The following is a 21,283-nucleotide window of genomic DNA, read 5'->3' on the forward strand; positions in this document are numbered from 1 at the left end:
GTTGATTTGATTCTATTACTAGAAGAAACGAAATGAAGATATCTGCTATAAAGAACAATATAAGCATTTGTAAAGCCTCTTTCAAGTAGGTATGAGAATTAATACATAAATCTGATGAGAGAAAAAGCAGACACTCTTTAACTACTGCTTGAGCTATCTTGATTCACAATCCTACTCATCGCCATAGCTTCTCCTTGATGCTCTTCGTGACCAGCGGGCCAGTTGCGTGATGAACTTCCCTACTAATCCGAGGAACAGCGGATCCCAAAGGAGTCCCATTAGTGATTATCAGCAACAAGCCTACATCTACTTGCTAACAGTCTCAATCCTCAGCTCATGGCCGCTCTCATTTAGGTCCTTCTCATGCTCAACACCCACTGCAGGGGCAACAGTCGCAACTGGCTCACCAAATTGGGCATTGATCTCTTCCAGTGAGAGCTTTGCAGTCTGTAGCGTCGTATCTGTCAGTCTTGGTCTTTCTCGAACGAGATAACTACAAGTGTTGGTCGAGTGACACTTACCTCGGGGCATACAAATATCATGACGATGGAAGAAGCGCAGCAAACAGAAACCATGACAAAGTAGTACTTCCAGCCAATGTTCTCCATCGCTAGAGTTGCCGGGCTGGTGTATGCAATAGCGCAGGCGAAGAAGGTGACAATCCCGAGGGTGTTGCCGTAGCTTCGAAGGTGGGTGGGCCATATTTCAGAAATGTAGATGTAGGCTGCGCAGTCGACGGTGCATCCGTACACAAAGATGAAGAAAAAGTAAAAGGCAACGGCTGCATTGGTCCCAGCAGTGTTGTCAGAGCCGAGGTAGTATTTCTGCAGTACTGCCTCAACCACAAGCATGGCGCTACAGAGAAAGGCGCCCCCAACTACGCCGGATGAGTTAGCATGAACGGTCCTAGGCGTGCGGTCATCGTCCGAGATGACATGTGCGACTTACCCAGAAGCTTGACTCTCCCCACTCGGTCCACAAGAAGCGCGTTAACATAGCATCCAAGTAAGGCACAAACGGTCCAGACAATGGACAGTCCGAGCTGCAAGGTAGGCCCGTAGCCGAGTTTTCCAAATAGAACAGGAGTCAGGTTGGCGATTACCAGAATGCCGGTGGACTGCCCCATGACCCAAGTCAGTATGGAGCAGATGGCACGATGGCGTAGTGCCGGGGTTCGGAAGATGTGTACGTAGCCCACAGGCAGGGACTTTTCAGCCTCAATCTCAGCTTTGATCTGAGCCATCTCGGTGGCAGCTGTCTCGTTGTCGACACCATCTTTGTGCTTGTGGAGACCCTGGATAATCTCCCATGCCTCGGGATACCGGCCGACCTCACAGAGCCACCGTGGAGACTCTGGCAGCACCATCAACGAGCCCAAGAGCAAGAGACCAAAAAAGGTGAGAAGGATGAACTGCAGTCGCCACTGGTAGGGTGTATCCACGTAGTTGAATGCTAAAGCCATGATGGATGAAAAGATGTAGGCGTAGACAATCGAGATGGCGTGGTTGCCGACCAGCAGCCCTCGAACATGAGGAGGAGAGATCTCGCTCATGTAGACGGGACAGTTGGTGATGACAATTCCGGCCCCAACACCGCAGATGAACCGGCCCACTATGAACATGGCGATGTGGACGCTGCCAGCCTGCAAGGCGCCGGCCAAGACGGTGAGAACTGCTGCAGAGCCAGTGGCGATGCGCCGCCCGAATCGGTTCGAAATGGGAGCTTGGATGACGGACCCTATAAGTCCACCGCCCAGGAAGCTGTTTCAGACCAGTTTGTTAGCTTATGCAAGTTGCTACCCAGGCTCTTCCCAAACGTACACTCCAAGAATGCCTCCTATGACAGAATCGGCATTTCCGTCATTGAGAAACTTGTTGACAAAGGATTGTTGCACAAGGCTTCCGGCGATGGCATTGTTGGCGTATCCAAACACAAAACTTCCCATGCCCGCCACCAGGATGGTCTGGTTTTCATGTTAGCCGGTGACACGGGAGTTTGATACTTGACCACCGGTCAGGAAAGAGGAGACCAACAAAGATATTGCCAGCCGTGACTTTAGGATGAGCCCGAGAGTTGGTCGACATGATGGAAGGTTGGGTGTCTGCCTGTCTTTTTCTGTCTAATCAACTGGAGCGTAAAGTAGGAGTCGAGATGGCCTGGACACAACGAAGCAGCCCCTGTCTTATACAACGCAAGCTATTCACTTCAACAACGTATTTGAAATGCCTTTAAATGAAGAGCAGGGTGTTATAATGTCCCGAAATCAAGCCGTTAGTTAGTTAGGTAGTCTGCTGCCAATGGCAAAGAGGGTGAGGCTGAACACGTAGCAACTTGTAAGACTGAAATGGCCTAGCCTTCCGACTCCAGATGTTCTCGGGTCAATCTATCGAAAATTGTAGCCGAGTCTAGATAAAGCCCTAGTTGATACAAATCCAGAAAGCTCACATGCTCTCCTTTTGCTGCGAGTCGACTCTTTAGTTCACAATTGGGTCGTGTCTTCTTGCATCTTATTACTCTCAAGTAAACCACCATTGCTAAAATGCTACTCTATAGGGTAGCATCCACACAGCTGCACAGACCACAGGTTGTCTGTCCAGTTTCCCTCGACCTCCACTCTTCGTACAAGGGGCTCCCAGAAGGACGGAAATCCCCCTCCGTTCACTCACGTCTTCGACCATTGATATGGACACTTTCGTAATTAGGCCAACGTGAAATTAGGCCGATGCGGGGAGAGACAGACGGGCCACACCTACCAGGCCGAGGAGCAGCCAATGGTGTCACCTGTTCTTTTCCCCAACTTTCGCCAAGGACAAGTTGGCGTTTAGACAGGGTTCCCCGCCTCGATGGCTGATCCCAGCAGTCTGGGGAAGCCCTTGGCGACCAATCAGTGCGCTTATTTCCTAAGCCACAGTTCGCTTGCCAGGGAGTCGTCTTTCCTTTCCCTGTGATCCCATTGGCCTGGGTCCGACCGAGGCCCGGGGCTGCCCACCGAGAGTCGTCGATCTACAACCTCGAGGTCCGGGACCCGGGCTGTCTCTCTTCATCCTCTTTCCTATCAACACACTCGTCCGATCCCTGACATCAAGGCCTCAAACTTGGGGCAATGAGCGAGCACACAGAAAGACGATGGTCCTCAGACCAAGGGTCCCGCAAAGACATCTCTGAGCTCGCCTGCAATCTGTGCAAGAGGTAAGTGAAACCCCTGGACTGTCTTTGAGATGGCACAAGGCTAATTCGACTGACTTTATGTAGACGCAAGACGAAATGGTAAGAGAATTGATGGTCGAGTAGCCGTGAACAAGCCTTTTGAACAAAGTCACTGATGACTGGGAAAAGCGATCGTGTCATGCCCTCCTGCGGCCCCTGTGACAGGACGTCGCAGTCTTGCGCCTACCCGTCTAAACGAATGAAACCTGGACCAAAGCTTGGTAAGTCGCAGTTAGAGTTCTCCTGTTTGGGAGTTCTGTCTAGGCCGCTGGGTCTTCCAAACCAGCTACTGACGGGCTTTATCCTCACCCCCAGGCTCACGGCTCCGTGAGCGCAGGCGGCCTCGCAACAGATCACACCATGAACAGAGCAGCTCGAAAAGCGAAGGAAACAAAGGCGACAGCGGCGAAAATGTGCCCAAAGACGCCATGTCCATGTCGCAGGTCCCTTCAGACCGCGACACGCTCCAGGGTCACGTGCCCATTCCACCGCCTGGACATGAGGCTCGCCCGAGCATCACCGGCCTCATCGACCTTGCCTCGTATCCCCCTTCGCCCATCTCGACGGTTTTTGACGATGCATCCACAGACGTGTCGGAGTCTTCAGACCAGGCGGCCGCAAATTTCGTCCGCGCCATCAGCCTCTCCTCTCTCATCCATCCTACCCATGAATCGCGCCAAGAGCCCCAATCCCCATCGCAGCAGTCGGCAGCTGCAGTTTCGTCTGACGGCTTCTTCATCAACCTCGTTGGAGCCCAAAGGCTGATAGACCAGGCTTGCGACACCCTGAACATTTCAGTTGATAACCTTCAGACACTGTACGTCGGCGACTCACTCATAGCGCAAGGTCCCGGATGCGCAAGCTGACGCGGTTAATCTAGGACGGATCTGTATCTCGACAACATGACGGCATTTTCCTTGTTTCATCGCCCGACTTTCGGGGCCAAGATACAGACCATTACGTCCCTTTCTACCTTGGTAGCCCTGCTCGCTTCCATGTTCTCCGTGTCGATCAAATTCTTTCCAGCGTGCTCAGAGGCGGGCGCTCCTGACGCTGGTAGCTTGCCGTCGTCGGATCAGTTCCACAAGATTGCCACAAAAGCACTTGACGATTCCCTTAGGGAGACGGACGATGAAGCTCCCTCCCTTTCTGTCCTACAAGCCATGGTCCTCTGTACCTTCAATGAGCTGATTCGAGGTGTCAGGGGCAAGGGGTGGCGACTGCTAGGCTCATGTGTTCGGGTTGCTTACGAGCAGCATCTTAACCTCATCGACTACGGCGCGCCGATCCTACCTCCGCGCGATGAGGACGGTATCCGACAGTGGGTTGGCAAGGAGGAGGAGCGACGCTGTTGGTGGGCCATATGGGAGATGGACGTCTTTGCTTCTACGATAAAGAGGTGTCCCTTGGCCATCGACTGGTCAGTGAACGAAACCTATCTCCCGATACCCGATCGCGATTGGTTCAATGGTCAATACCGCCAGAGCAGTTTCCTGCACCCGCAGCCATGTGAGAGATGGAAGAGGCTGAAGAAGTGTGACAACGATAGCCCGACTGCATGGTTTATTGTCCTCAACTCAATAATGCGGGATGCCCAGGCCTTGGCGAGAGGCAGTCTGCAGGGAATCCGGTCAGATTGGAGAGGCCAGGACGAGACGACTGATCTCCAGCAGTACTTCAAGAACGTCTTTTGCAAGAAGTCCCCTGTCGCCGGTGACCAGCAACTATACTTTCTCAGCCAGGCCTTGCAGCAGACCGTCTCTGCCTTGCCGACGAAGCTCGCATATCAAGGGGAGAGGCTATTTTCCCATGCTCTAAGCGCTCAGGCACCACCCAACTCGGGGTCATCCGCTGCCCAGGCCACACTGGTGGACGTGGCACGCTATTCTCTCTTCCTCATGACACAGCTGGCGCGCTTTCAGATTTTCCACCACCAAGCGTTTGGCGAGATCGCATCGGGCACCCTGTTCACAGAGATTGCTCCTGATCCGCCCTTTGGTTGGACGTCAACCCCCTGGCCTCCTGCGGGTGCCATGTCAAACTGCGAAGGCCTGCGAAACTGCCTCGAGGCTGCCGACAACATACAGTTTGTGTTACAAAACGCCCCCGAGTGGCATGTCAAGTGGTTGAATCCCTTCCTGGCCAGTACTGTATGGTTGGCTGCGTCGCTACAGATTCTCCGCAAGGTGTACGGACTTGGTACGGAGGCGGAGACTGAGTCCAAGCTTGCTCTCCTCCGACTTACCTGTCAGCGGTACTCGCTATTCTGGGGCACACCTCTCACACTGTTGCGCAACGTGGACTCGCTAGAGAAGCTTCTGAGACACAAGAGAAGGCTTCTGGCAGAGTTGGAGGTTCGTTCTGCAGCGAAGCAGCGAGGGGCCAGGCTAAGGCCAGCAGGGGCTGCACCCAGCCCAACCCTCGCAGGCATGAAAGATGGCCTCGAAGGGAGATTGACAGAAAGCCTCGATGGTATGGATCCGCTCGCACCCGCCGACTTCATGCCCGAACTCTTCGATCCGTCGGCCTTCATTCCGGACCTTGAAGGCTTTGCACCAGGCGCAAGGACACAGACTGCCTCAGGCTCCCCCATAACAACCAACTGGATCGGTATGCTATCGGAACGAGGCCAACTAGATGACATCTCTTTTGATTCCTACGCCGACCTCTTCTTCCCTCTTGCTCCACCCCAGGAAGCTGACCAGTCACCGAGAACTGGCACCCTCGCTGTGCCAAGAGGTTAGGTACATAATGGGCTGTCATACCGAATGATATGGCTCTTTGCATTCGCTGTCCGGGTGTTTATTGTGTCAATGCCACAGTCATGATTGTCAAAAACGTTCGCAATTGAATTCAGGAGCTATCAAAGCATTAATCGACACTCATATGCTACTACAGCGGGAAATGAACGTCTCTGTCCGTACACATAGCTATCTGAACCTATTCAGTCCTTGTTCTAACCTGAAAGTCATCGCTACGCCAGCTTGGTCGCCTTGACTGGGTCGAGCGAGGCTGTGAAGTCGGCTTGCTTGGTTTTCATATCGGTGGGGAAGCTCAGGTGCTCATGAATCCACTTCCACTCGCCTTGGCTATTCTTCCTCGCGATCCCGGTCCTCCTGAAAGCCGTGTCAAACGGCACCCCTCCAGCAGTACCCCAGGTGTGCTGGATCATGGTGGAGAAGGCATACTCCTTGGACAGTGCCGTGACTTCAAAGTCCTTGTATTCCATGTGCCCGTCGTTCCAGTAAGGGAAGATGGATTCAAAGTGTTCCTTGAAGCTGCCTCGGATGGTGTTGCCAAACATGTCATAGCTAAGCATGTCCTCGAAGTCATAGAAGCGGCGCGCTCCATTCATGCCGTTGGCAAAGTCCTGGCGCGACTCATGGTTCCAGTAATGAAGCCAGCCACGGTAGAGCTGGTCTGTCACTTCCTGCTCTTCCTTGGCAAGGCTTGGGTTGCGGTACTGCGGCTCAAAGTTAACGTGAAGATAGTACCGGCCGATATGAAGGCATACCTTGGTCGGTGGCATGTGTAAGAAAGTCAACGCCTTGCTCGCATCACTGTAGGCGGCCTGAACGGCAGAAAAGTCAGACAGAGCACGATCTTTTCCGGCGAAAACAGATACTCACATCATCTTTGACAAAACCGTTCTTATCCATATTGGTTGGTTGGCACAGCGAGTTTTCCTTTGTCTGGGAGAGGAGAAGGAATTGAGGGAAATGGTGTTGTTCTGCACACCATCGACTGCCGGCCAGCTGCCTATTAAAACCATGGCGCGCTCTACCATTCACCAGATCAAGCAGGACGCGAGGCCCGGAGCAATGACTGTTCGTTCACGCTGAAGAAATTGAGCCGAAGAGTCGCCCGTGAGAGCAGGCAACTTGATGCTGAACAATGCAGGGTTGCATCGCCCGACTTGCTCACCTGGCTCGGTGGAATCTGGGCATTGAACCGATCGTGAGAGTTGGCCCGACGGATGGGACAAGATTACTCCGCATCACGCCCAAGGTACGAGGAGGTAGAGCTTGCTGGCCAAACCCTTGCACGAGGACTCGACTTGCTAGTCTATCGAGGCCGTCAAGCCATCTTACACAGCAGGCAGCTGGCTTGACTACCATTGCCCCCTGAAAAGATGGGCGCATGTGTCCGTCGTATCTATAAAGGAAGAAACCTCCCTTGCGAGCCTTGGTTCCGACGAGCCAGCGGTCGCAGCCATTCTTGATATAGCAGACAAACAACAACTCAAACAAACAACAGCATCGGCAAGAACAACAACGATAGCAACAAAAAAACAAACAAACACCTCAACGTCAGTCATGGGTTCCGTCTCCACCCCCGAGTACGATGCCATCATCGTGGGCAGCGGCTTTGGAGGATGCTATGTCCTTCGCCGACTGAGAGAAGCCGGCCTCAAGTGCCTCGCCATCGACGACGCTGGTGACCTCGGAGGCGTCTGGTACTGGAACGCTTACAGAGGTGCCCGCGTCGACACCCCAGTGCCTCTCTATGAGTTCTCGGATCAACAGTTGTGGCAGGACTGGACGTGGTCGGAGAAGTACCCGGGTCGCGATGAGCTGCGAAGATACTTTGACCACGTCGAATCCAAGCTGCACTTGAAGAAGGACATCCTCTTCAACACACGCGTGGTTGCTGCCGAGTTCAACCAGGCTGACAACTTCTGGAACGTTGTTGACAGCGCAGGTGTCAACCGTGCGGCGCGCCACTTCATCCTTTGTACTGGATTCGCTGCCAAGCCGTACATCCCCGACTTTTCGGGTCTCGACAGCTTCGCTGGCACCTCTTGCCACACATCCAAGTGGCCACAAGAAGGCATCGACTTCAAGGGCAAGCGAGTGGGCATAGTTGGTAACGGTTCCAGCGGCCTTCAGGTCATCCAAGATGTTGCCCCGGAGGTGGCTCACATGACCGTCTTCCAGCGAAGCCCGACCTACGCCCTACCTATGCGCCAGACGCCTCTTCAAGACAAGGACCAAATCAAGTCTCAGTACGCCGAGATCTTTGAGCGTCGCGTGTCCAAGTTTGCTGGCCTTGACTCCGAGTTCAGCCCCAAGTCGGCTGTCGAGGTGTCAGACGAGGAGCGGGAGGCCTTCTTTGAAGAGATCTGGACCAAGGGAGGGCTCTCCTTCTGGTTGGGAACTTATCAGGACGTTATCCGTCACCCCATCGCCAACAAATATGCGTACGAGTTCTGGCGCAAGAAGACCCTCCCTCGAATCGAGAAGCCCGAGATTGCTGAGCTTCTGGCCCCTCGTGAGCCCCCCTACTACTTTGGCACCAAACGCGCGACCCTGGAGCAGAGATATTACGAGGTCTACAACCAGGACAATGTCGACTTGATTAGCACCAAGGCCAACCCCATCGTCAAGGTCGTCCCAGAGGGCGTCATCACAGAGGACGGGAAACTTCGCGAACTCGACATTCTGATCCTGGCAACCGGGTTCGACTCTGTCACGGGCGGCCTCCTCTCCATCGACATCAAGGGTGTCGACAACCTGGCCCTCAAGGACAAGTGGAAGAACGGCACCTCTACCGAGCTGGGCATGATGACGGCTGGGTTCCCTAACATGATGTTCCTGTACGGGCCTCAGGGTCCAACCTCGTTCTGCAACGGCCCGACCTGCGCCGAAGTCCAGGGCGATTGGATCTGCGATACCATTCTTCGACTCCGGCGGGACAAGTGCCAGTTCATCGACGCCACCCGCGAGGCCGAGAAGGAGTGGCGCGATCTCGTCCAGCAGATCGGTGACCAGACGCTGCTGCCCCAGACAAAGTCGGAGTACATGGGTACCAATATCCCCGGCAAGCCTAAAGGTATGTTTTCCTTGCAACTTGTAGCATATAGATGGATCTTGAACTAACCTTGTGATGCAGAGATGCTCAACTTTCTCGGTGGGTTGGTGGAATACACCAAGCAGATTAACGGCGCTTTTGAGAAGGGCAAAAACTGTTTTGTTGTGTACTAGTTGGCATCAGATTGTAGCAGATGATCTCTTCTCTCTTTGATTTGAACTTGAATGGGATTGTTTTAAAATCGCAGTCTCTTCCTTCTTTGTGTAATTGATTGTGTGTTAGATGATGATCCTAGCATCTGAGCCAGCTCTCTACTACAAGAGAGCTTCTTATCTAGGCCCAATGACTTAATACTTAGACTTGAATCACTATGGCTTAGTACTTTGCTATTAATAACTTTCAGAAGACGCTATAAGAAGCTCTTGATCTCTTAATACATGTTTTTTCAAAGCTCTTATTTCTTAATTGCGACATATAGCTCGCCTACTCGTCACTCACAACACAGCCCCTTTCACTCCAACTCTCACAGACTTTAACTAGGTTCAATAGCCTAATCGTATTCAACATGCTAGATATCCTCCATCCACATTCCAATGTGCTGTAAAACCCCTAGATTTAGCTCGGTTCTGGCACGGATGATCAATGGAACACTCACCACCTGTCACGTAGGAAGCCTCGTCACTCAGAAGGAAGCACAAAACGTTTGCCACTTCCTCGGCCGTGCCCATCCTCCCAAGCAGTGTATCTTTGGAGATGCTCACCGAGTCGAACAGGCCTGCAGATTCGCCATCTCGAAAGATCTTTGTATCGATCGGTCCGCTGGTTTGCAGCATGTTAGCAGAAGACACTGGTGGGTTGAGAGTTGATCCACGACTCACGGGAGAAGAGAATTAACCCGGATCCCTTGTTTGGCGTACTCGCCTGCTGTTGACTCTGAAAGTCCGATTACGGCAAATTTGCTGCTGGAATATGCGGCATTGTGAGGTAAGCCACGCCTACCAGACGTGCTTGCGACGTTGACGATGGAGCCTCCGGGCCGGCTGAGCAGCGGCAGCTGGGCCCGCATACAGTGAAGGACGCCGTTGAGGTTGACACTTAGGATCTTATCCCAGTCAAGCTGGTCCTACTAAAGTTAGCACAAAGCATCGAGGGGGTACCAGGCCGGCACACTTACAATCGTCTCAATGGTCTGCTCTCCGGTTCCACCAGCCACTCCAGCCACGTTGGCAGCGCCATCGAGCCTACCAAAGGTGCGATGCGTTTCCAGGACCCATGCCTCGACGTCGGCTCGGATGCTCACGTTGAGTTGTGTGACGGTCGTGTTTTTGAGTCCCAGTTTTTGGCCTGGCCAAGTTCCGAGTCAGGTTCCCATCGTCTATCCCGTAATGCGGGCTAACCTACACTCTTGGGCGGTAAACTCGAGGCCTCGGATGTCCAAATCGCTGAGAGCAAGGCCCGAGACCCCCTTCGAGGCCAGCCGAAGGGCAGTCGCACGGCCGATCCCCTACAACAATACAATTAGTCACCAGCGCAGGGAGAGGATCGAAGCTCGGCTCACCGACGCGGCCCCGGAGATGCAGTAAACTTTGCCTTCGAACATGGTTCAAAGCCGTCACGTAAGTTGTTAGAGAGGGGTTGAAGTTGAAGGCCAAACGTGATTAATCTTGCTGTATGCCATCAGCAAGACCTTTTCAAGTCCCTTTTTGCTTTCATCGGCATGTCGCCGGGTCGGCTGTGTACTGAAGCCCGATCAAACGGCCCCACTGCAGGGCCCCGGACGGACCAACGTCGGCCTGATTTCGCTCTGATGATGTTGAAGGGCGGAGCACTTGGCGAGGACCGTTGGCCGGAGAGAGGAACTGCGGCCTGGCCCTAAATGCTTCTGTTCAGATATATCCCCGGGGCTAATCTCTGCTGGTGGCAGTGTATAGGTGATCCCCGATGAGGAATTCGATAAAGGGGTGCGAGGGACTTTGAAGCCAATTAACACTTGTCGAATCATTCAGCTATTACACCATGCAAGGAAAACTCGACGAAAAGGTGGCTGTCGTCACAGGGGCGTCGTCAGGAAGTGAGCTTGTGCCCGCGAGGGAGACTATACCAATCGCCCAGACAGATCAAAACTAACCTCGCTGCCAGTGGGACGCGCGATTGCGATAGCCCTTGCGGGCGAGGGTGCCAAGATTGTTCTGTGTGACCTGCAGGAAAAGGCCAATGCCAAAGGCTACGAAGAAGATGTGGACAAGACCACAGGCGACATCATCGCGGCCCGAGGCGGCGACTCTATCTTTTTGCAGACGGACATTGCGAGCTCGACGGCCGTACAGAAGACCTTCAGCCGAGCCCTCGGGGCAAGTTCAACCATCTCCTATTCCTGAAGCACCCCAGCTAACAGAGACGGAGCAGAAGTTTGGGAGGATCGACATACTCATCAACTGCGCAGGCTACTGGGCACCGTTCTGCTCATTTGCGGACGAGTCGGAGGAGCTCTGGGCAAAGATGTCCGCCGTCAACACGCTCGGCACAGCTAGGATGAGCCGCAGCGCCATCAGACAGTTCCTGAAGCAAGAGGTGGACGAGAAATGGGGCAGTCGGGGACGCATCGTCAACATCTCATCGTGTGCATCCGTGACAGGTTTCCCCGGCGAGGTGGCATACTCTGCCACCAAAGCCTCGGTCGACCACATGACGCGAGCTGGAGCACTAGATCACGCAAAAGACAACATCAACATCAATTGTGTCGCTCCGGGCGTTGTCGCCACGGGCATGGCGCGCGGGAATCTCGAGAACAGCGCCATCCACCAGACCATGGTTAAGGCGACGCCCTGGCCCCGGCTCGGGACGGTGGATGACATCGCAGCGGCCGTTCTCTTTCTGTGTCTGCCTCAGTCGCAGTGGATTACTGGACAGGTTCTTCCTGTGGATGGTGGCATGACTATTGGTGTCTCGGCGTGAGAGGGTTAAGTCTAGGGACAGTCAGAGAGTCGTCAACGCAGCATGCTTCTCGGAGAGAGCCATGTCAACAAAATCTAGTAGCTACTCACTTGTACCCATTCACAACCCAATTTAATCGTGGCCGAGGTTCTGTCCTGCCCAGTGAACCTTAATATTGTATTTTTATTGTCTTCAATGCCGAGCCGGCGAGTGGCCGTTAGTCGCAACAGCAATAGTGAATGTATTCTTTGATCTCTATGGCCGATGGACTCCTTTGGAAACGTCCGCAAAGTGTCAATCTTCCACCTTGTCTAGTATTGCCGCCAATTCTTCGCTTTAGTCTGTCCGTAATCGGAGGAATTTGCTCATAGCTTCGGCGGAAATCCGTCGGGGTGATTCTGCCCGAGGTGCGTCCTACCAATCAACCTAGACCCGCTCACATGTCATGTACAAAAAGTCCAGGCAGATAGTCTTGAAGAAGAGTAGAGACAGTCCCAAGCCGTATCCTGCCGTCAATCCCATTCAGACTGTCTAGAAGGTTACGAACAATGGCCCCCAAGTGGACACATCTCATCCGTTTCATCGCTGTCGAGGATGGCTTGATTCATCGCGGCCAGCTCTGTGACACATCCATCGATGTCGGCCTTGCATGCAAGGAGAACAAGAGGGTACAGGCGAAACTGATAAATGGATCCGCCTTTGATGGCAGCGTGACAAGCCAAGTCATGACGGTAGATCAGGTGCGTCTGCCATGCCTATTGCTACGGCCAAGTGTCCCTAACCTACTCTTCCGCAGCTCCTCGGTCCCCTCGATGTCTCCGAGGTACCCTTAATCCGATGTATGGGACTCAACTACCACGACCACGCCAAAGAAGCCAACATGCCCGTGCCCACCCATCCCGTCCTCTTCATCAAGCCCAGGACGGCGCTCAGCGGGCCTCATCCTCGCAAGATCTACATCCCCAAGTTTGTGCAGGATGAGACCACCGACTACGAGGCAGAGCTCACAGTTATCATTGGCAAGGATGGAAAAGACATACCTGAGGCCGAGGCCATGGACTATGTCCTGGGCTACACCTGCGGTAACGACGTGAGCGCCCGGACGGAGCAGTTCCGTAACAGCCAATGGTCTTTCTCCAAGGGTAAATGAATGAAGCAGCGCTTTACAGCGAAGACACAAAGCTGACTATCAACGTGCTCCCAGGACTGGATCATTCAGCGCCCATCGGCCCCGTCCTGGTATCTCCGTCCGTGATCCAAGATCCTCAGACCCTCGGCATTCGAGCCACCTTGAATGGTTCAACGGTGCAGGACTCTCACACGAGGGAAATGATCTTCTCAGTCGCGAAGACAATTGCGTTCCTCTCCCAGGGGACCACACTGGAGCGCGGCACCGTCATCATGATGGGCACTCCGCCCGGTAAGCAGTGCACGGGAGCCCCCCTTCACTTGAAGCCGCTGACACGATCAAGGTATCGGAATTGCCCGTAACCCCAAGATTTGGCTCAAGAGCGGCGACGACATGCGCGTATCTATCGATGGAATTGGTAGGTGAAATTGAAGCTTGGTGCGCTGAGTTGCTAACGTGACTACTGCGCAGGTACTCTCATCAATGAAGTCTTTTACGAATAGATAGAACTTATAACACTTCTTGAATAGACTTTAAATAGACTCGCCTAGTTCTGCCAGCATAAAATTGTGTAGTCGGCTTTTGCACCACTCAAGAAGAGGTCAAAGTGACATTTCCTAGGCATGCCTTATGTTAACCGCTCTCCCTCCACAGCTAGGGAAGTGGCAGCATTCTAGGGGAACAAGAATTGGAGAGAAAGAACAGATCTATTATTTGGAAGCACTCTTATTGCATGAAATACCGTCTTTGGATGTTTGTAGAAGCGGTGGAGGAGTCAGAGGAGCCGGAAAAGCTGTTGGTGACGCCCTTAAAGAGGCAATCAGCTCCGCCAACAAAGAACAACCTATCAACCCAAAAATAGAGGGCCCCGTGTCCTTGGGAATTAACCCTCATACGGTATTATCCCAGGCCTGAGAGAGCCACATAAGGTGAGAAGGAGAAATCGAGGCCCATTAATAGTCCGGTTGCGAAGGTATAGACGACCCCTTGGGGAGAGAACTCTCGTTTTTCATCGGAGACCTTAACGCTATTGCTATCCTACCCTCTTCGGGCTTCCTGATCCCGTCCAAAGTTTGTTCGATATGTACCACCGACACGCTCCGACGTGCCCACTCCTACTGGCCACTGACGCCCAATGCGCACCGCACCCCATTTAGGTGAGAAATCCTTCCGGTAATCGGGGCCCTAAAAATGTCAGTACTTCATCTCCAAGGATCAGACACAACTCACCCCAGACATGAAGCCCGTCAGGTGTGGCAAGTTCAATATTGGTTTTGGAGTGACAGTTCACTTGGTCTCCATCGACATAGTGTTCGACGATGAAGCCAGACGGGTCGTACCTAATCCCCCAGCAAGTCAGCAAGAAGCAGAGCATGGGGGCACTCTTCTTACCAGTAGTCAAAGATTTGGCTGCCCAGGACGTGCCGCCCAACTCCCCAGCAGTTCTGATAGCCCTGGTCACGCAGGTAGTCGTGCCCAAGCACCTCGACGTCAAAGTCGTGGACCTCGAATGAGCTGTGATGGACATGAGACTTGGGTCCTTCAAAGATGAAGAAGCTATGATGATCTGTAAAAGTTTCTCCCAGGTCTAGGTGTATAAATGAGGCAATGTGCCGTCCAGTCTCATCGTGCTGAATCTGCGTCATATCGTGAGCTCGAGATTGAATCAATGCGTTGAGACTTCTTACATCGCTTGGAACAAAATTGAAGTTTGTGGTGTAAAAGTCAAAGGTCTTTTGGAACTGGGTCACACAGAGTCCAAAATGTCCCAGCTTGTGGATGAGCGCCGGTCCTGAACAGGCACTTGTCAGCGAACCTGGCATGCACTCGTTTCGTGTGTGAGATACCTACCCTTCTCGAATCTCTGGAACTCGTTACCCGCTCGGTTCTTCTTGTGAGGCTTGAGAAGGAGAGGGTCAGCTTCAGTTGAGTCAAAAGGGAGGAATCTACCGACAAAATTGAAGTCAAGGTACCGGTAATCCTTCATAGGTTCCACGGGCGTCTGGCCATAGACCAGATGCAAAGGCCAGCCATCAATGGGGTCCTTGACTGTCACGCACCGCCCTCCGCCTGGCGCCTCCTCAAGGTCGTAAATTTCAGTGGCATCCGGAAAGATGGCGCCGGCCTTTTCGAGGTCCTCGGGGGATTCCACCACCAGAGCGGCCCCTCCAAACTCATTGGTAGAAGACTCCTCCAGGCAGTAGAGGAAGGGTTCACTGCCGTAGCCCCTGTAGTAGATCCTCTTCCCCTCTCTCTTGACCTCTATGAAGCCAAAGGCCGCCAGGAACTTTTCGGCCTTGGCTGAGTCCTTGTGTTTGTAGTACACGTGCCCTAGTCGCAGGACCTTTATCTTGGAATCGCTGGACTTGGTCATGGTTTGTTGAGGAAATGGTCTTAACGTGTCGGTCTGCACGATAGTAGTAGAGGAACTGTTTATCAAGGACAATACCGATCTGACACGGCCGCACCCTCCTTATGAGAAGGATTTGAGCCGCCAAATCTTGCTCCACCAGATTGTCGCTCGAGTCGGCCGATGTGAGTCGGAGAACGGAAGGCGGCCGGTGGGGCCGACCGGCCGATATTGTGCCGTGTCAAGGTCCGGAGGATTTTCGGGGCGACTTCCGGCCGCCAGGCGCACCCGTCCGCTCGGGGCCCATGGTCTTTATACCAAGCTAGTCAACCCGAAGATGTTCCACGGGGGGCAAGTCTTTCGGCTTGCTCAGCAGTCATGAGGCCCTCATGAAGCCTTTTGAACAGGATAGCGAGCTGAGCATTTAGGCACCTCGCCTCCGCTACCTTTCGGATCAGCTCCAAGCTGTCTTCCACTCCTAGTCCCACTCAAGTACGATGAGTCTCAGCATTTCCCTTTCGTTCGCCGTGATTGGCCTTTGCGCCGTCATCTACCGCGTGTTGCAGATCGGCAAGCGGGATCCTCGCATGCCGAAAGGCCCTCCGACGGTGCCTATCCTGGGCAATGCCCACATGCTCCCAACCACCGGGTTGTACAAGAAGTAAGAAAGGATTTAGTTGGTATTAATCATCACTTCAGCGCTGACTAACGTGTCGTGTCGCAGAATGAAGGAGTGGACCAAGATCTACGGCCCCGTCTTCTCCCTCAAGATAGGACCCTCAAACACGGTGGTGCTCTGCGATAGAAAGGCTATTCATCAGCTGTTGGTAGAGAAGGGCAGCATCTATTCTGACAGGCCTCCAAGCTATGTCGGTAAACTGCTCACGCAGGGCGATCATCTCGCCCTAGAGCAGATGGACGTGACATGGAGAGACAAGCGAAAGATCATCTCGCACAATTTCTCGCCCAAGCAACTTGACGAAAACCACTTTCGCGTGCAAGAAGCAGAGTATGGCTCCATCAGAGGAGGGTTAAACTCCCTAAAGCTGACCTAGCATAGGGCTACCGTGCTTATGAGCAATCTGTGCAACAACCCCGACAACTTCTACAGCGAGGTTCGCAGGTACACGGCCTCCGTCGTCACCTCCATCACGTATGGATGCCGGGCCCCAACTTCGGACTCATTTTGGTGTCAGGTACTTGGACTCCATTAAATAGCTCCTCTACAAGGGGGTAGAAGCTGACTGGATCGTAGGGTGTTTACAATGTCATGGACAAGGTAACCAGAGTGGATCAGCGCGACACGCATAGGGTGGGAGCATGCTGACCTCTCTTTCTTTGAACCCAGTGGACTGCCGCGATGGAGCCTGGCGCAAACCCTCCCGTAGACGTCTTTACGTGGCTGCAATATATGCCCTCGTCGTTTGCTTTCTGGAAGCGTCGTGCTATTGACGCCGGCAAGACTATGGATGGAACATGGGGCGAGGCGCGTCGTCGAGTCGAGGAGCGCCGAGCAAAAGGCGAGAAGCGAAGGTGCATCGTCGACACCCTACTGGACGAGTACGAGAAGAAGGGATGGCCCTCATCGATTCCCCAGCATGCCTTTACGAACCTGCTTGGAGAGATCATCGAGGGAGGCGCCGATACAACTGCCGCACAGCTTCTGACGCTGATTCTGGCGTTTGCCCTCCATCCCGAAGTGCAGGCCAAGGCTCGAGAGGAGATTGACGTAGTCTGCGGCACGGAAAGATCGCCGCGATGGGACGACTTTTCAAAGCTTCCATACATCAATTGCATCGTCAAGGAAGGGATGCGATGGAGGCCTGTGTACGTCCACCTACAAGCCAAAGGAAATCGCCGCCAGCTGACGCTTGAACAATAGTGCCGTCACAGCATTGCCTCACAAGGTCCGCCAAGGTTTGTCCTACTTCTCTAGCTACCAGTCTTTGAGAACTGACCTCGGTATGCCCTCTAGACGACGAGTACCAGGGCATGCTGATCCCCAAGGACTCCACCATCTTTATCCCGACCTGGGCAATCCACCATAACGAGAACATCTACAAAGACCCTGAAACTTTCGACCCGGACAGATACTCCCAGCACCCAAGGCTAGCAAATGACTACGCCGGGAGCCCGGACTGGGCTAACCGCGACCACTATAACTACGGAGCAGGCAGGCGAATCTGCCCGGGAATCCACCTCGCGGAGCGCAACATGTGGCGCATCGCCTCCAAGCTGCTCTGGGCCTTTGAGTTCGCCGAGCCTACGGATCCCAAGACTGGCGAGGTTATGCATCTTGATCCTGAGGCGTATAACCCAGGGATCCTGCAGGCTCCGCTTCCTTTCAAGGTCAGCATCAAGCCGCGAAGCGAGGCACATGTGGCGACGATCCTCCGCGAGCACGAGGGGTCCCTTGAGTTCTTGAGCCAGTATAGCTAGGAAGTCGGAGCGGGTGATCTTGCAAGAGCATACAAGTATTTAGTTGTTATAGAAGGGACTAACCCTCCCAAACAATGGCAGAGAGTGTGGGTGTATGGAGCCGGGCTGGGATGGCGTTGAACCCAGCCGTGAGGAGTCCAGTCATGGACTCTATTTGAACCACGTCCAAGTATACATGACTACTCTTTATTGTATGCTCGATTGTGGTTGTATTTGTTACTCGTGCGATAGGGCAAGCCTGGGCATAGTCTTGTTCTGCGTCCGTGGCAAGCAACGGTGCTTCCATCTCACGCATCACTGGGACACTATTTCACGTAGCATCCAGGGATGATAGCGGGATACCTCAATTTTATCTTTATTATTCATCCTTCTACCCAGTACCTGCCGTGATACCTCGCATAGCCCAGCATCAACCATCCTTTGTCCTTTGTGCGCAGCCCCGACCGTCACCAGGCATGAGATTGACCATGCAATACATCCTTGACCGGAATGGGTGGGAAATGTCGGTCTTGCGACAAAGATGTGATCGTACAGCGAGCTGATTTAGCGAAACTGGCTCAATTGCGTTTTACGTCAGCGCTGTCTTGCCTGGTGGATGGTCAGTGGATATCCTTTGTTGGGCACTAATTGCTACATGCCTTGGTTCGCTTCCCCGAGCCTAGGCCTGTTCTCATGCTAACGGATCTCTTCGAGGACAATGTTAGAGCGTTATTGCCGAGTTCCTATCTTTTTGGGGGCTTTGCGGTATTCATTCGAATCGTGACTACGGGTTTGGGGACGGGAGTCGACTTGTACGTCTCATTCTGTCTCCTTGCAAGGCGACCAAGGCCGAGGCGTGATGACGGACGCCCGGATGCTCTTGGATAACGGTTTTATGTATTGGTCGCCGATGAAGGACTTAGCCCTGAAGATTTCGTGTATCACTGCTTGGTAGAAAACTAGATATAGAAGCAAGATTAGAATCAGTTCTAATAATGAGGGTAACATTACCTACGCCAAATGTACCAAAACATCTCATCCACCAACCATTCAAACTGCTCCGTGCTAATCTCGATGACATTATCATTAATTAGCCACATAGCTGCTTTCCGTTCAGCCAAGTCACTTAGCTTCCTCTCCTGGTTCTCCATATCGCCATGTGGCAAACGCCACTCCAGGTAGGCGCGTATATACTCGCGCCTTGCGTCGAGGGTCGGGGTATCGCCAATCCATGCCATGGGAAAACTGCCGTCACTGAACATCGATGGGATCAAGCGATGCTCCACCGCTTTGGAAATGTTGGAGTCTGTCATTGTGAGTGGTGAGTGGATGGGCGAAGTTTGTGTGAAGATGGGTGACGGGATGGCGATGGCGAAAATGAAGAGATTGAAAGGAGATATCCCAGCCAAATCCCACTCGGACTTGAAAGAATTTGAAAAGGCCTCCCGGTTTTGCTAATTCTCTCGTGGGGGAAATGGCAGCTCGCTACGGCCTGACAGTGCAAAGGACCGTCTTGCCAGTGTCGACCAAGGGCATGGCCCCAACCACTGTACCGGGCATGATTTCAAGCTCAATGACGTCGTGAGTTGTCGGCTATTTATATAATTACGTATCAATACTCAAACGGGGTAAATGAGGTAGGCAGCGCGTTTGGGTAGGGAGGTGGTTATTCTCGCGATGGTGATGGTATATATAATGATCTCCAGGCCCCTCTCATGCCCCTGGTGATTTACGTGAAAGCAAGTCTGGCCGATGCACTTGAAATCACTTCTATCATGGAAATCACCGGTTTTAATAGGATTGTGAGCAAGCTTTACGGGTTTGATGTCAACGATTGCAGCGAAAAACGCGAGTGTTGTGGTGACGGTGATGTTGTTTGTTTGCACCTTGCTGGTTATCAATCTCCGATAAGACCAGAACTGCTTGACCAAAAATGCACTGCAAACCCTTTTGGGTTATTTAACAATCTTCCCAATTCAGAATTTGCATCTTGTGTTCACGCTTCGTTTACTTTTCGGGCACATTTTGTCTTGTTCTGTTCTACATCGCCGGCGCAATCAACCATCACACTCAAACCCCAACGCTTTATCACAGACACCACCCCTATCCTCTCTATCACGCTATTTCCACCCTCTCATCATCGTTCTCCCATCTTCATCTTCCCATAATCTTTCATCGTCATTCCAAGATGAAGAAATCAGCATCGCCCGAGTTGTTCACCCATCGCCGAACCCGCGACATCTGGCCATCGGTCAAACATCCCAGATATCGCCACAGCCGCACCAAGGGTTCTCGCGCATTCCGCCACCGTGCTCTCCAGAAGATTGCCATTGAAAAGATCAACAAGAAGTGGCACAAGGCCTTTGTCCAAGCCCACGGCTTCTCCGACCCCGTTCCTCCTGACTGCCGGCGAGAAGAATTTGAAGACGCCGACGACCACCTTCGTTGGGCTGAGAGTAATTCAGATCTGCCCGAAGGCCGATGGAATAAATCCATGCTCAAGAAAGAGTTGGATGAGACTGCCAACGATCGACCCAAGCTACTTCTTCTTTGGAAGCTCTCATTTCGCCTGCACCGAAAGGATCCTCTTTACCTCTTCAACTTTTACGCCGACGACATCGACTTCAACGACGAGCCGAGTGATGATTTGCTCCGGGACAACGCCGAGTGGAACAGAAACCACCTTTTGAGCGAAGGCTTTTGCGACAAGCTCGTCAGGATCATGGCTCACCCGATGAGCAAGGACTTGTCCTTCATGTTGTTCCTCCTCAAGTGGGCAGTCATCTGTCGCACCGACGATCGCCGTGGCATGAAGGAGACGGACATCGAGATGCTCGACTCTCTTCAGTGCTACATCGACCCATCCCTTCACTCTGAACCACTTGGAGTCCGTCACGAGGACTTCCAGCAAGAGATGTGGGAGCGTGGTGGATGGCCCACTGTCGAAGCGGAGCTTCTGTCCATGATCTGGCAGAAGACGACTCCCTCTGAGATCGGTCACGTTCTTCTCGATGGTGTGCCCTACCAAGTCACCGCTTCCGACCTCGACACCGTCATCGAGGCACTCGGTGCGACCGTGGGAGGAGTCAAAGTGGGCTACGGCATCGAATTTGCGGTCATCACGCAACTCACCGCGGAGGATCACCCCGTTGGGCCGGAAGAGTTCAAGGCTGCCTTCAAGCAGGCGTGGAAGGTGGTGGATATGCTGTGAGGGGAGTGAATGGGAATGTGGCATCAGTGAGGTCGAGAAAGGGGTTCTGGTCTTGTAAATAGAGAGCCCTTAAAATGAAGCTTTACCAAATTGATGCGCCAATCTACTCCATGGTCTTGTCACGGTGCTTTGTGCGCCATTGATATTGATCTGTGCAAGTGTCTGACCAGGTGCCTAAGCTCAAATAAATGTCTACCGTTGAGCAATCGGCCTTTTCACTTAG

At 53.0% G+C, this 21,283-nt stretch overlaps 10 protein-coding genes across 10 annotated transcripts; 6 read left to right on the forward strand and 4 right to left on the reverse strand.

Moving 5' to 3' along the window:
• Positions 1 to 306: 306 nt before the first annotated feature.
• On the reverse strand, positions 307 to 2,084 carry LRP88_06489 (uncharacterized protein; the record flags this gene model as incomplete). The annotated part of the gene is made up of 5 exons (XM_083243027.1): positions 307 to 447; positions 522 to 877; positions 949 to 1,760; positions 1,821 to 1,963; positions 2,034 to 2,084. 5 exons carry the CDS (start codon positions 2,082 to 2,084, stop codon positions 307 to 309), a joined length of 1,503 nt encoding a protein of 500 aa, XP_083101963.1.
• Positions 2,085 to 3,635: 1,551 nt separating this feature from the next.
• LRP88_06490 (fungal specific transcription factor domain-containing protein) lies at positions 3,636 to 5,951 on the forward strand (the record flags this gene model as incomplete). Its single annotated transcript, XM_083243028.1, has 2 exons — positions 3,636 to 4,024; positions 4,088 to 5,951. 2 exons carry the CDS (start codon positions 3,636 to 3,638, stop codon positions 5,949 to 5,951), a joined length of 2,253 nt encoding a protein of 750 aa, XP_083101964.1.
• A 230-nt stretch (positions 5,952 to 6,181) lies between these two features.
• On the reverse strand, positions 6,182 to 6,866 carry LRP88_06491 (YybH family protein; the record flags this gene model as incomplete). Its single annotated transcript, XM_083243029.1, has 2 exons — positions 6,182 to 6,778; positions 6,837 to 6,866. The coding sequence occupies 2 exons, from the start codon at positions 6,864 to 6,866 to the stop codon at positions 6,182 to 6,184; spliced, it is 627 nt and encodes a 208-aa protein (XP_083101965.1).
• Positions 6,867 to 7,523: 657 nt separating this feature from the next.
• LRP88_06492 (flavin-containing monooxygenase) lies at positions 7,524 to 9,191 on the forward strand (the record flags this gene model as incomplete). Its single annotated transcript, XM_083243030.1, has 2 exons — positions 7,524 to 9,039; positions 9,100 to 9,191. 2 exons carry the CDS (start codon positions 7,524 to 7,526, stop codon positions 9,189 to 9,191), a joined length of 1,608 nt encoding a protein of 535 aa, XP_083101966.1.
• A 387-nt stretch (positions 9,192 to 9,578) lies between these two features.
• LRP88_06493 (SDR family NAD(P)-dependent oxidoreductase) lies at positions 9,579 to 10,618 on the reverse strand (the record flags this gene model as incomplete). Its single annotated transcript, XM_083243031.1, has 6 exons — positions 9,579 to 9,616; positions 9,674 to 9,837; positions 9,897 to 10,141; positions 10,193 to 10,362; positions 10,420 to 10,522; positions 10,577 to 10,618. The coding sequence occupies 6 exons, from the start codon at positions 10,616 to 10,618 to the stop codon at positions 9,579 to 9,581; spliced, it is 762 nt and encodes a 253-aa protein (XP_083101967.1).
• Positions 10,619 to 11,034: 416 nt separating this feature from the next.
• On the forward strand, positions 11,035 to 11,973 carry LRP88_06494 (SDR family NAD(P)-dependent oxidoreductase; the record flags this gene model as incomplete). The annotated part of the gene is made up of 3 exons (XM_083243032.1): positions 11,035 to 11,089; positions 11,158 to 11,373; positions 11,462 to 11,973. The coding sequence occupies 3 exons, from the start codon at positions 11,035 to 11,037 to the stop codon at positions 11,971 to 11,973; spliced, it is 783 nt and encodes a 260-aa protein (XP_083101968.1).
• Positions 11,974 to 12,500: 527 nt separating this feature from the next.
• LRP88_06495 (fumarylacetoacetate hydrolase family protein) lies at positions 12,501 to 13,584 on the forward strand (the record flags this gene model as incomplete). The annotated part of the gene is made up of 5 exons (XM_083243033.1): positions 12,501 to 12,692; positions 12,749 to 13,094; positions 13,157 to 13,372; positions 13,425 to 13,499; positions 13,553 to 13,584. 5 exons carry the CDS (start codon positions 12,501 to 12,503, stop codon positions 13,582 to 13,584), a joined length of 861 nt encoding a protein of 286 aa, XP_083101969.1.
• A 535-nt stretch (positions 13,585 to 14,119) lies between these two features.
• Positions 14,120 to 15,455, reverse strand: LRP88_06496 (2,4,5-trihydroxytoluene oxygenase; the record flags this gene model as incomplete). Its single annotated transcript, XM_083243034.1, has 6 exons — positions 14,120 to 14,266; positions 14,319 to 14,421; positions 14,474 to 14,718; positions 14,770 to 14,873; positions 14,933 to 14,981; positions 15,036 to 15,455. The coding sequence occupies 6 exons, from the start codon at positions 15,453 to 15,455 to the stop codon at positions 14,120 to 14,122; spliced, it is 1,068 nt and encodes a 355-aa protein (XP_083101970.1).
• A 473-nt stretch (positions 15,456 to 15,928) lies between these two features.
• LRP88_06497 (cytochrome P450) lies at positions 15,929 to 17,870 on the forward strand (the record flags this gene model as incomplete). The annotated part of the gene is made up of 8 exons (XM_083243035.1): positions 15,929 to 16,092; positions 16,156 to 16,186; positions 16,237 to 16,254; positions 16,403 to 16,440; positions 16,492 to 16,627; positions 16,780 to 17,258; positions 17,314 to 17,348; positions 17,407 to 17,870. The coding sequence occupies 8 exons, from the start codon at positions 15,929 to 15,931 to the stop codon at positions 17,868 to 17,870; spliced, it is 1,365 nt and encodes a 454-aa protein (XP_083101971.1).
• A 2,167-nt stretch (positions 17,871 to 20,037) lies between these two features.
• Positions 20,038 to 21,060, forward strand: LRP88_06498 (uncharacterized protein; the record flags this gene model as incomplete). Its single annotated transcript, XM_083243036.1, has 1 exon — positions 20,038 to 21,060. One exon carries the CDS (start codon positions 20,038 to 20,040, stop codon positions 21,058 to 21,060), a length of 1,023 nt encoding a protein of 340 aa, XP_083101972.1.
• Positions 21,061 to 21,283: the final 223 nt, after the last annotated feature.

The sequence above is a fragment of the Fusarium phalaenopsidis genome (genome assembly GCF_050370095.1).
Source record: "Fusarium phalaenopsidis strain FUZ10S chromosome Unknown contig_32296, whole genome shotgun sequence".
Taxonomy (NCBI): domain Eukaryota; kingdom Fungi; phylum Ascomycota; class Sordariomycetes; order Hypocreales; family Nectriaceae; genus Fusarium; species Fusarium phalaenopsidis.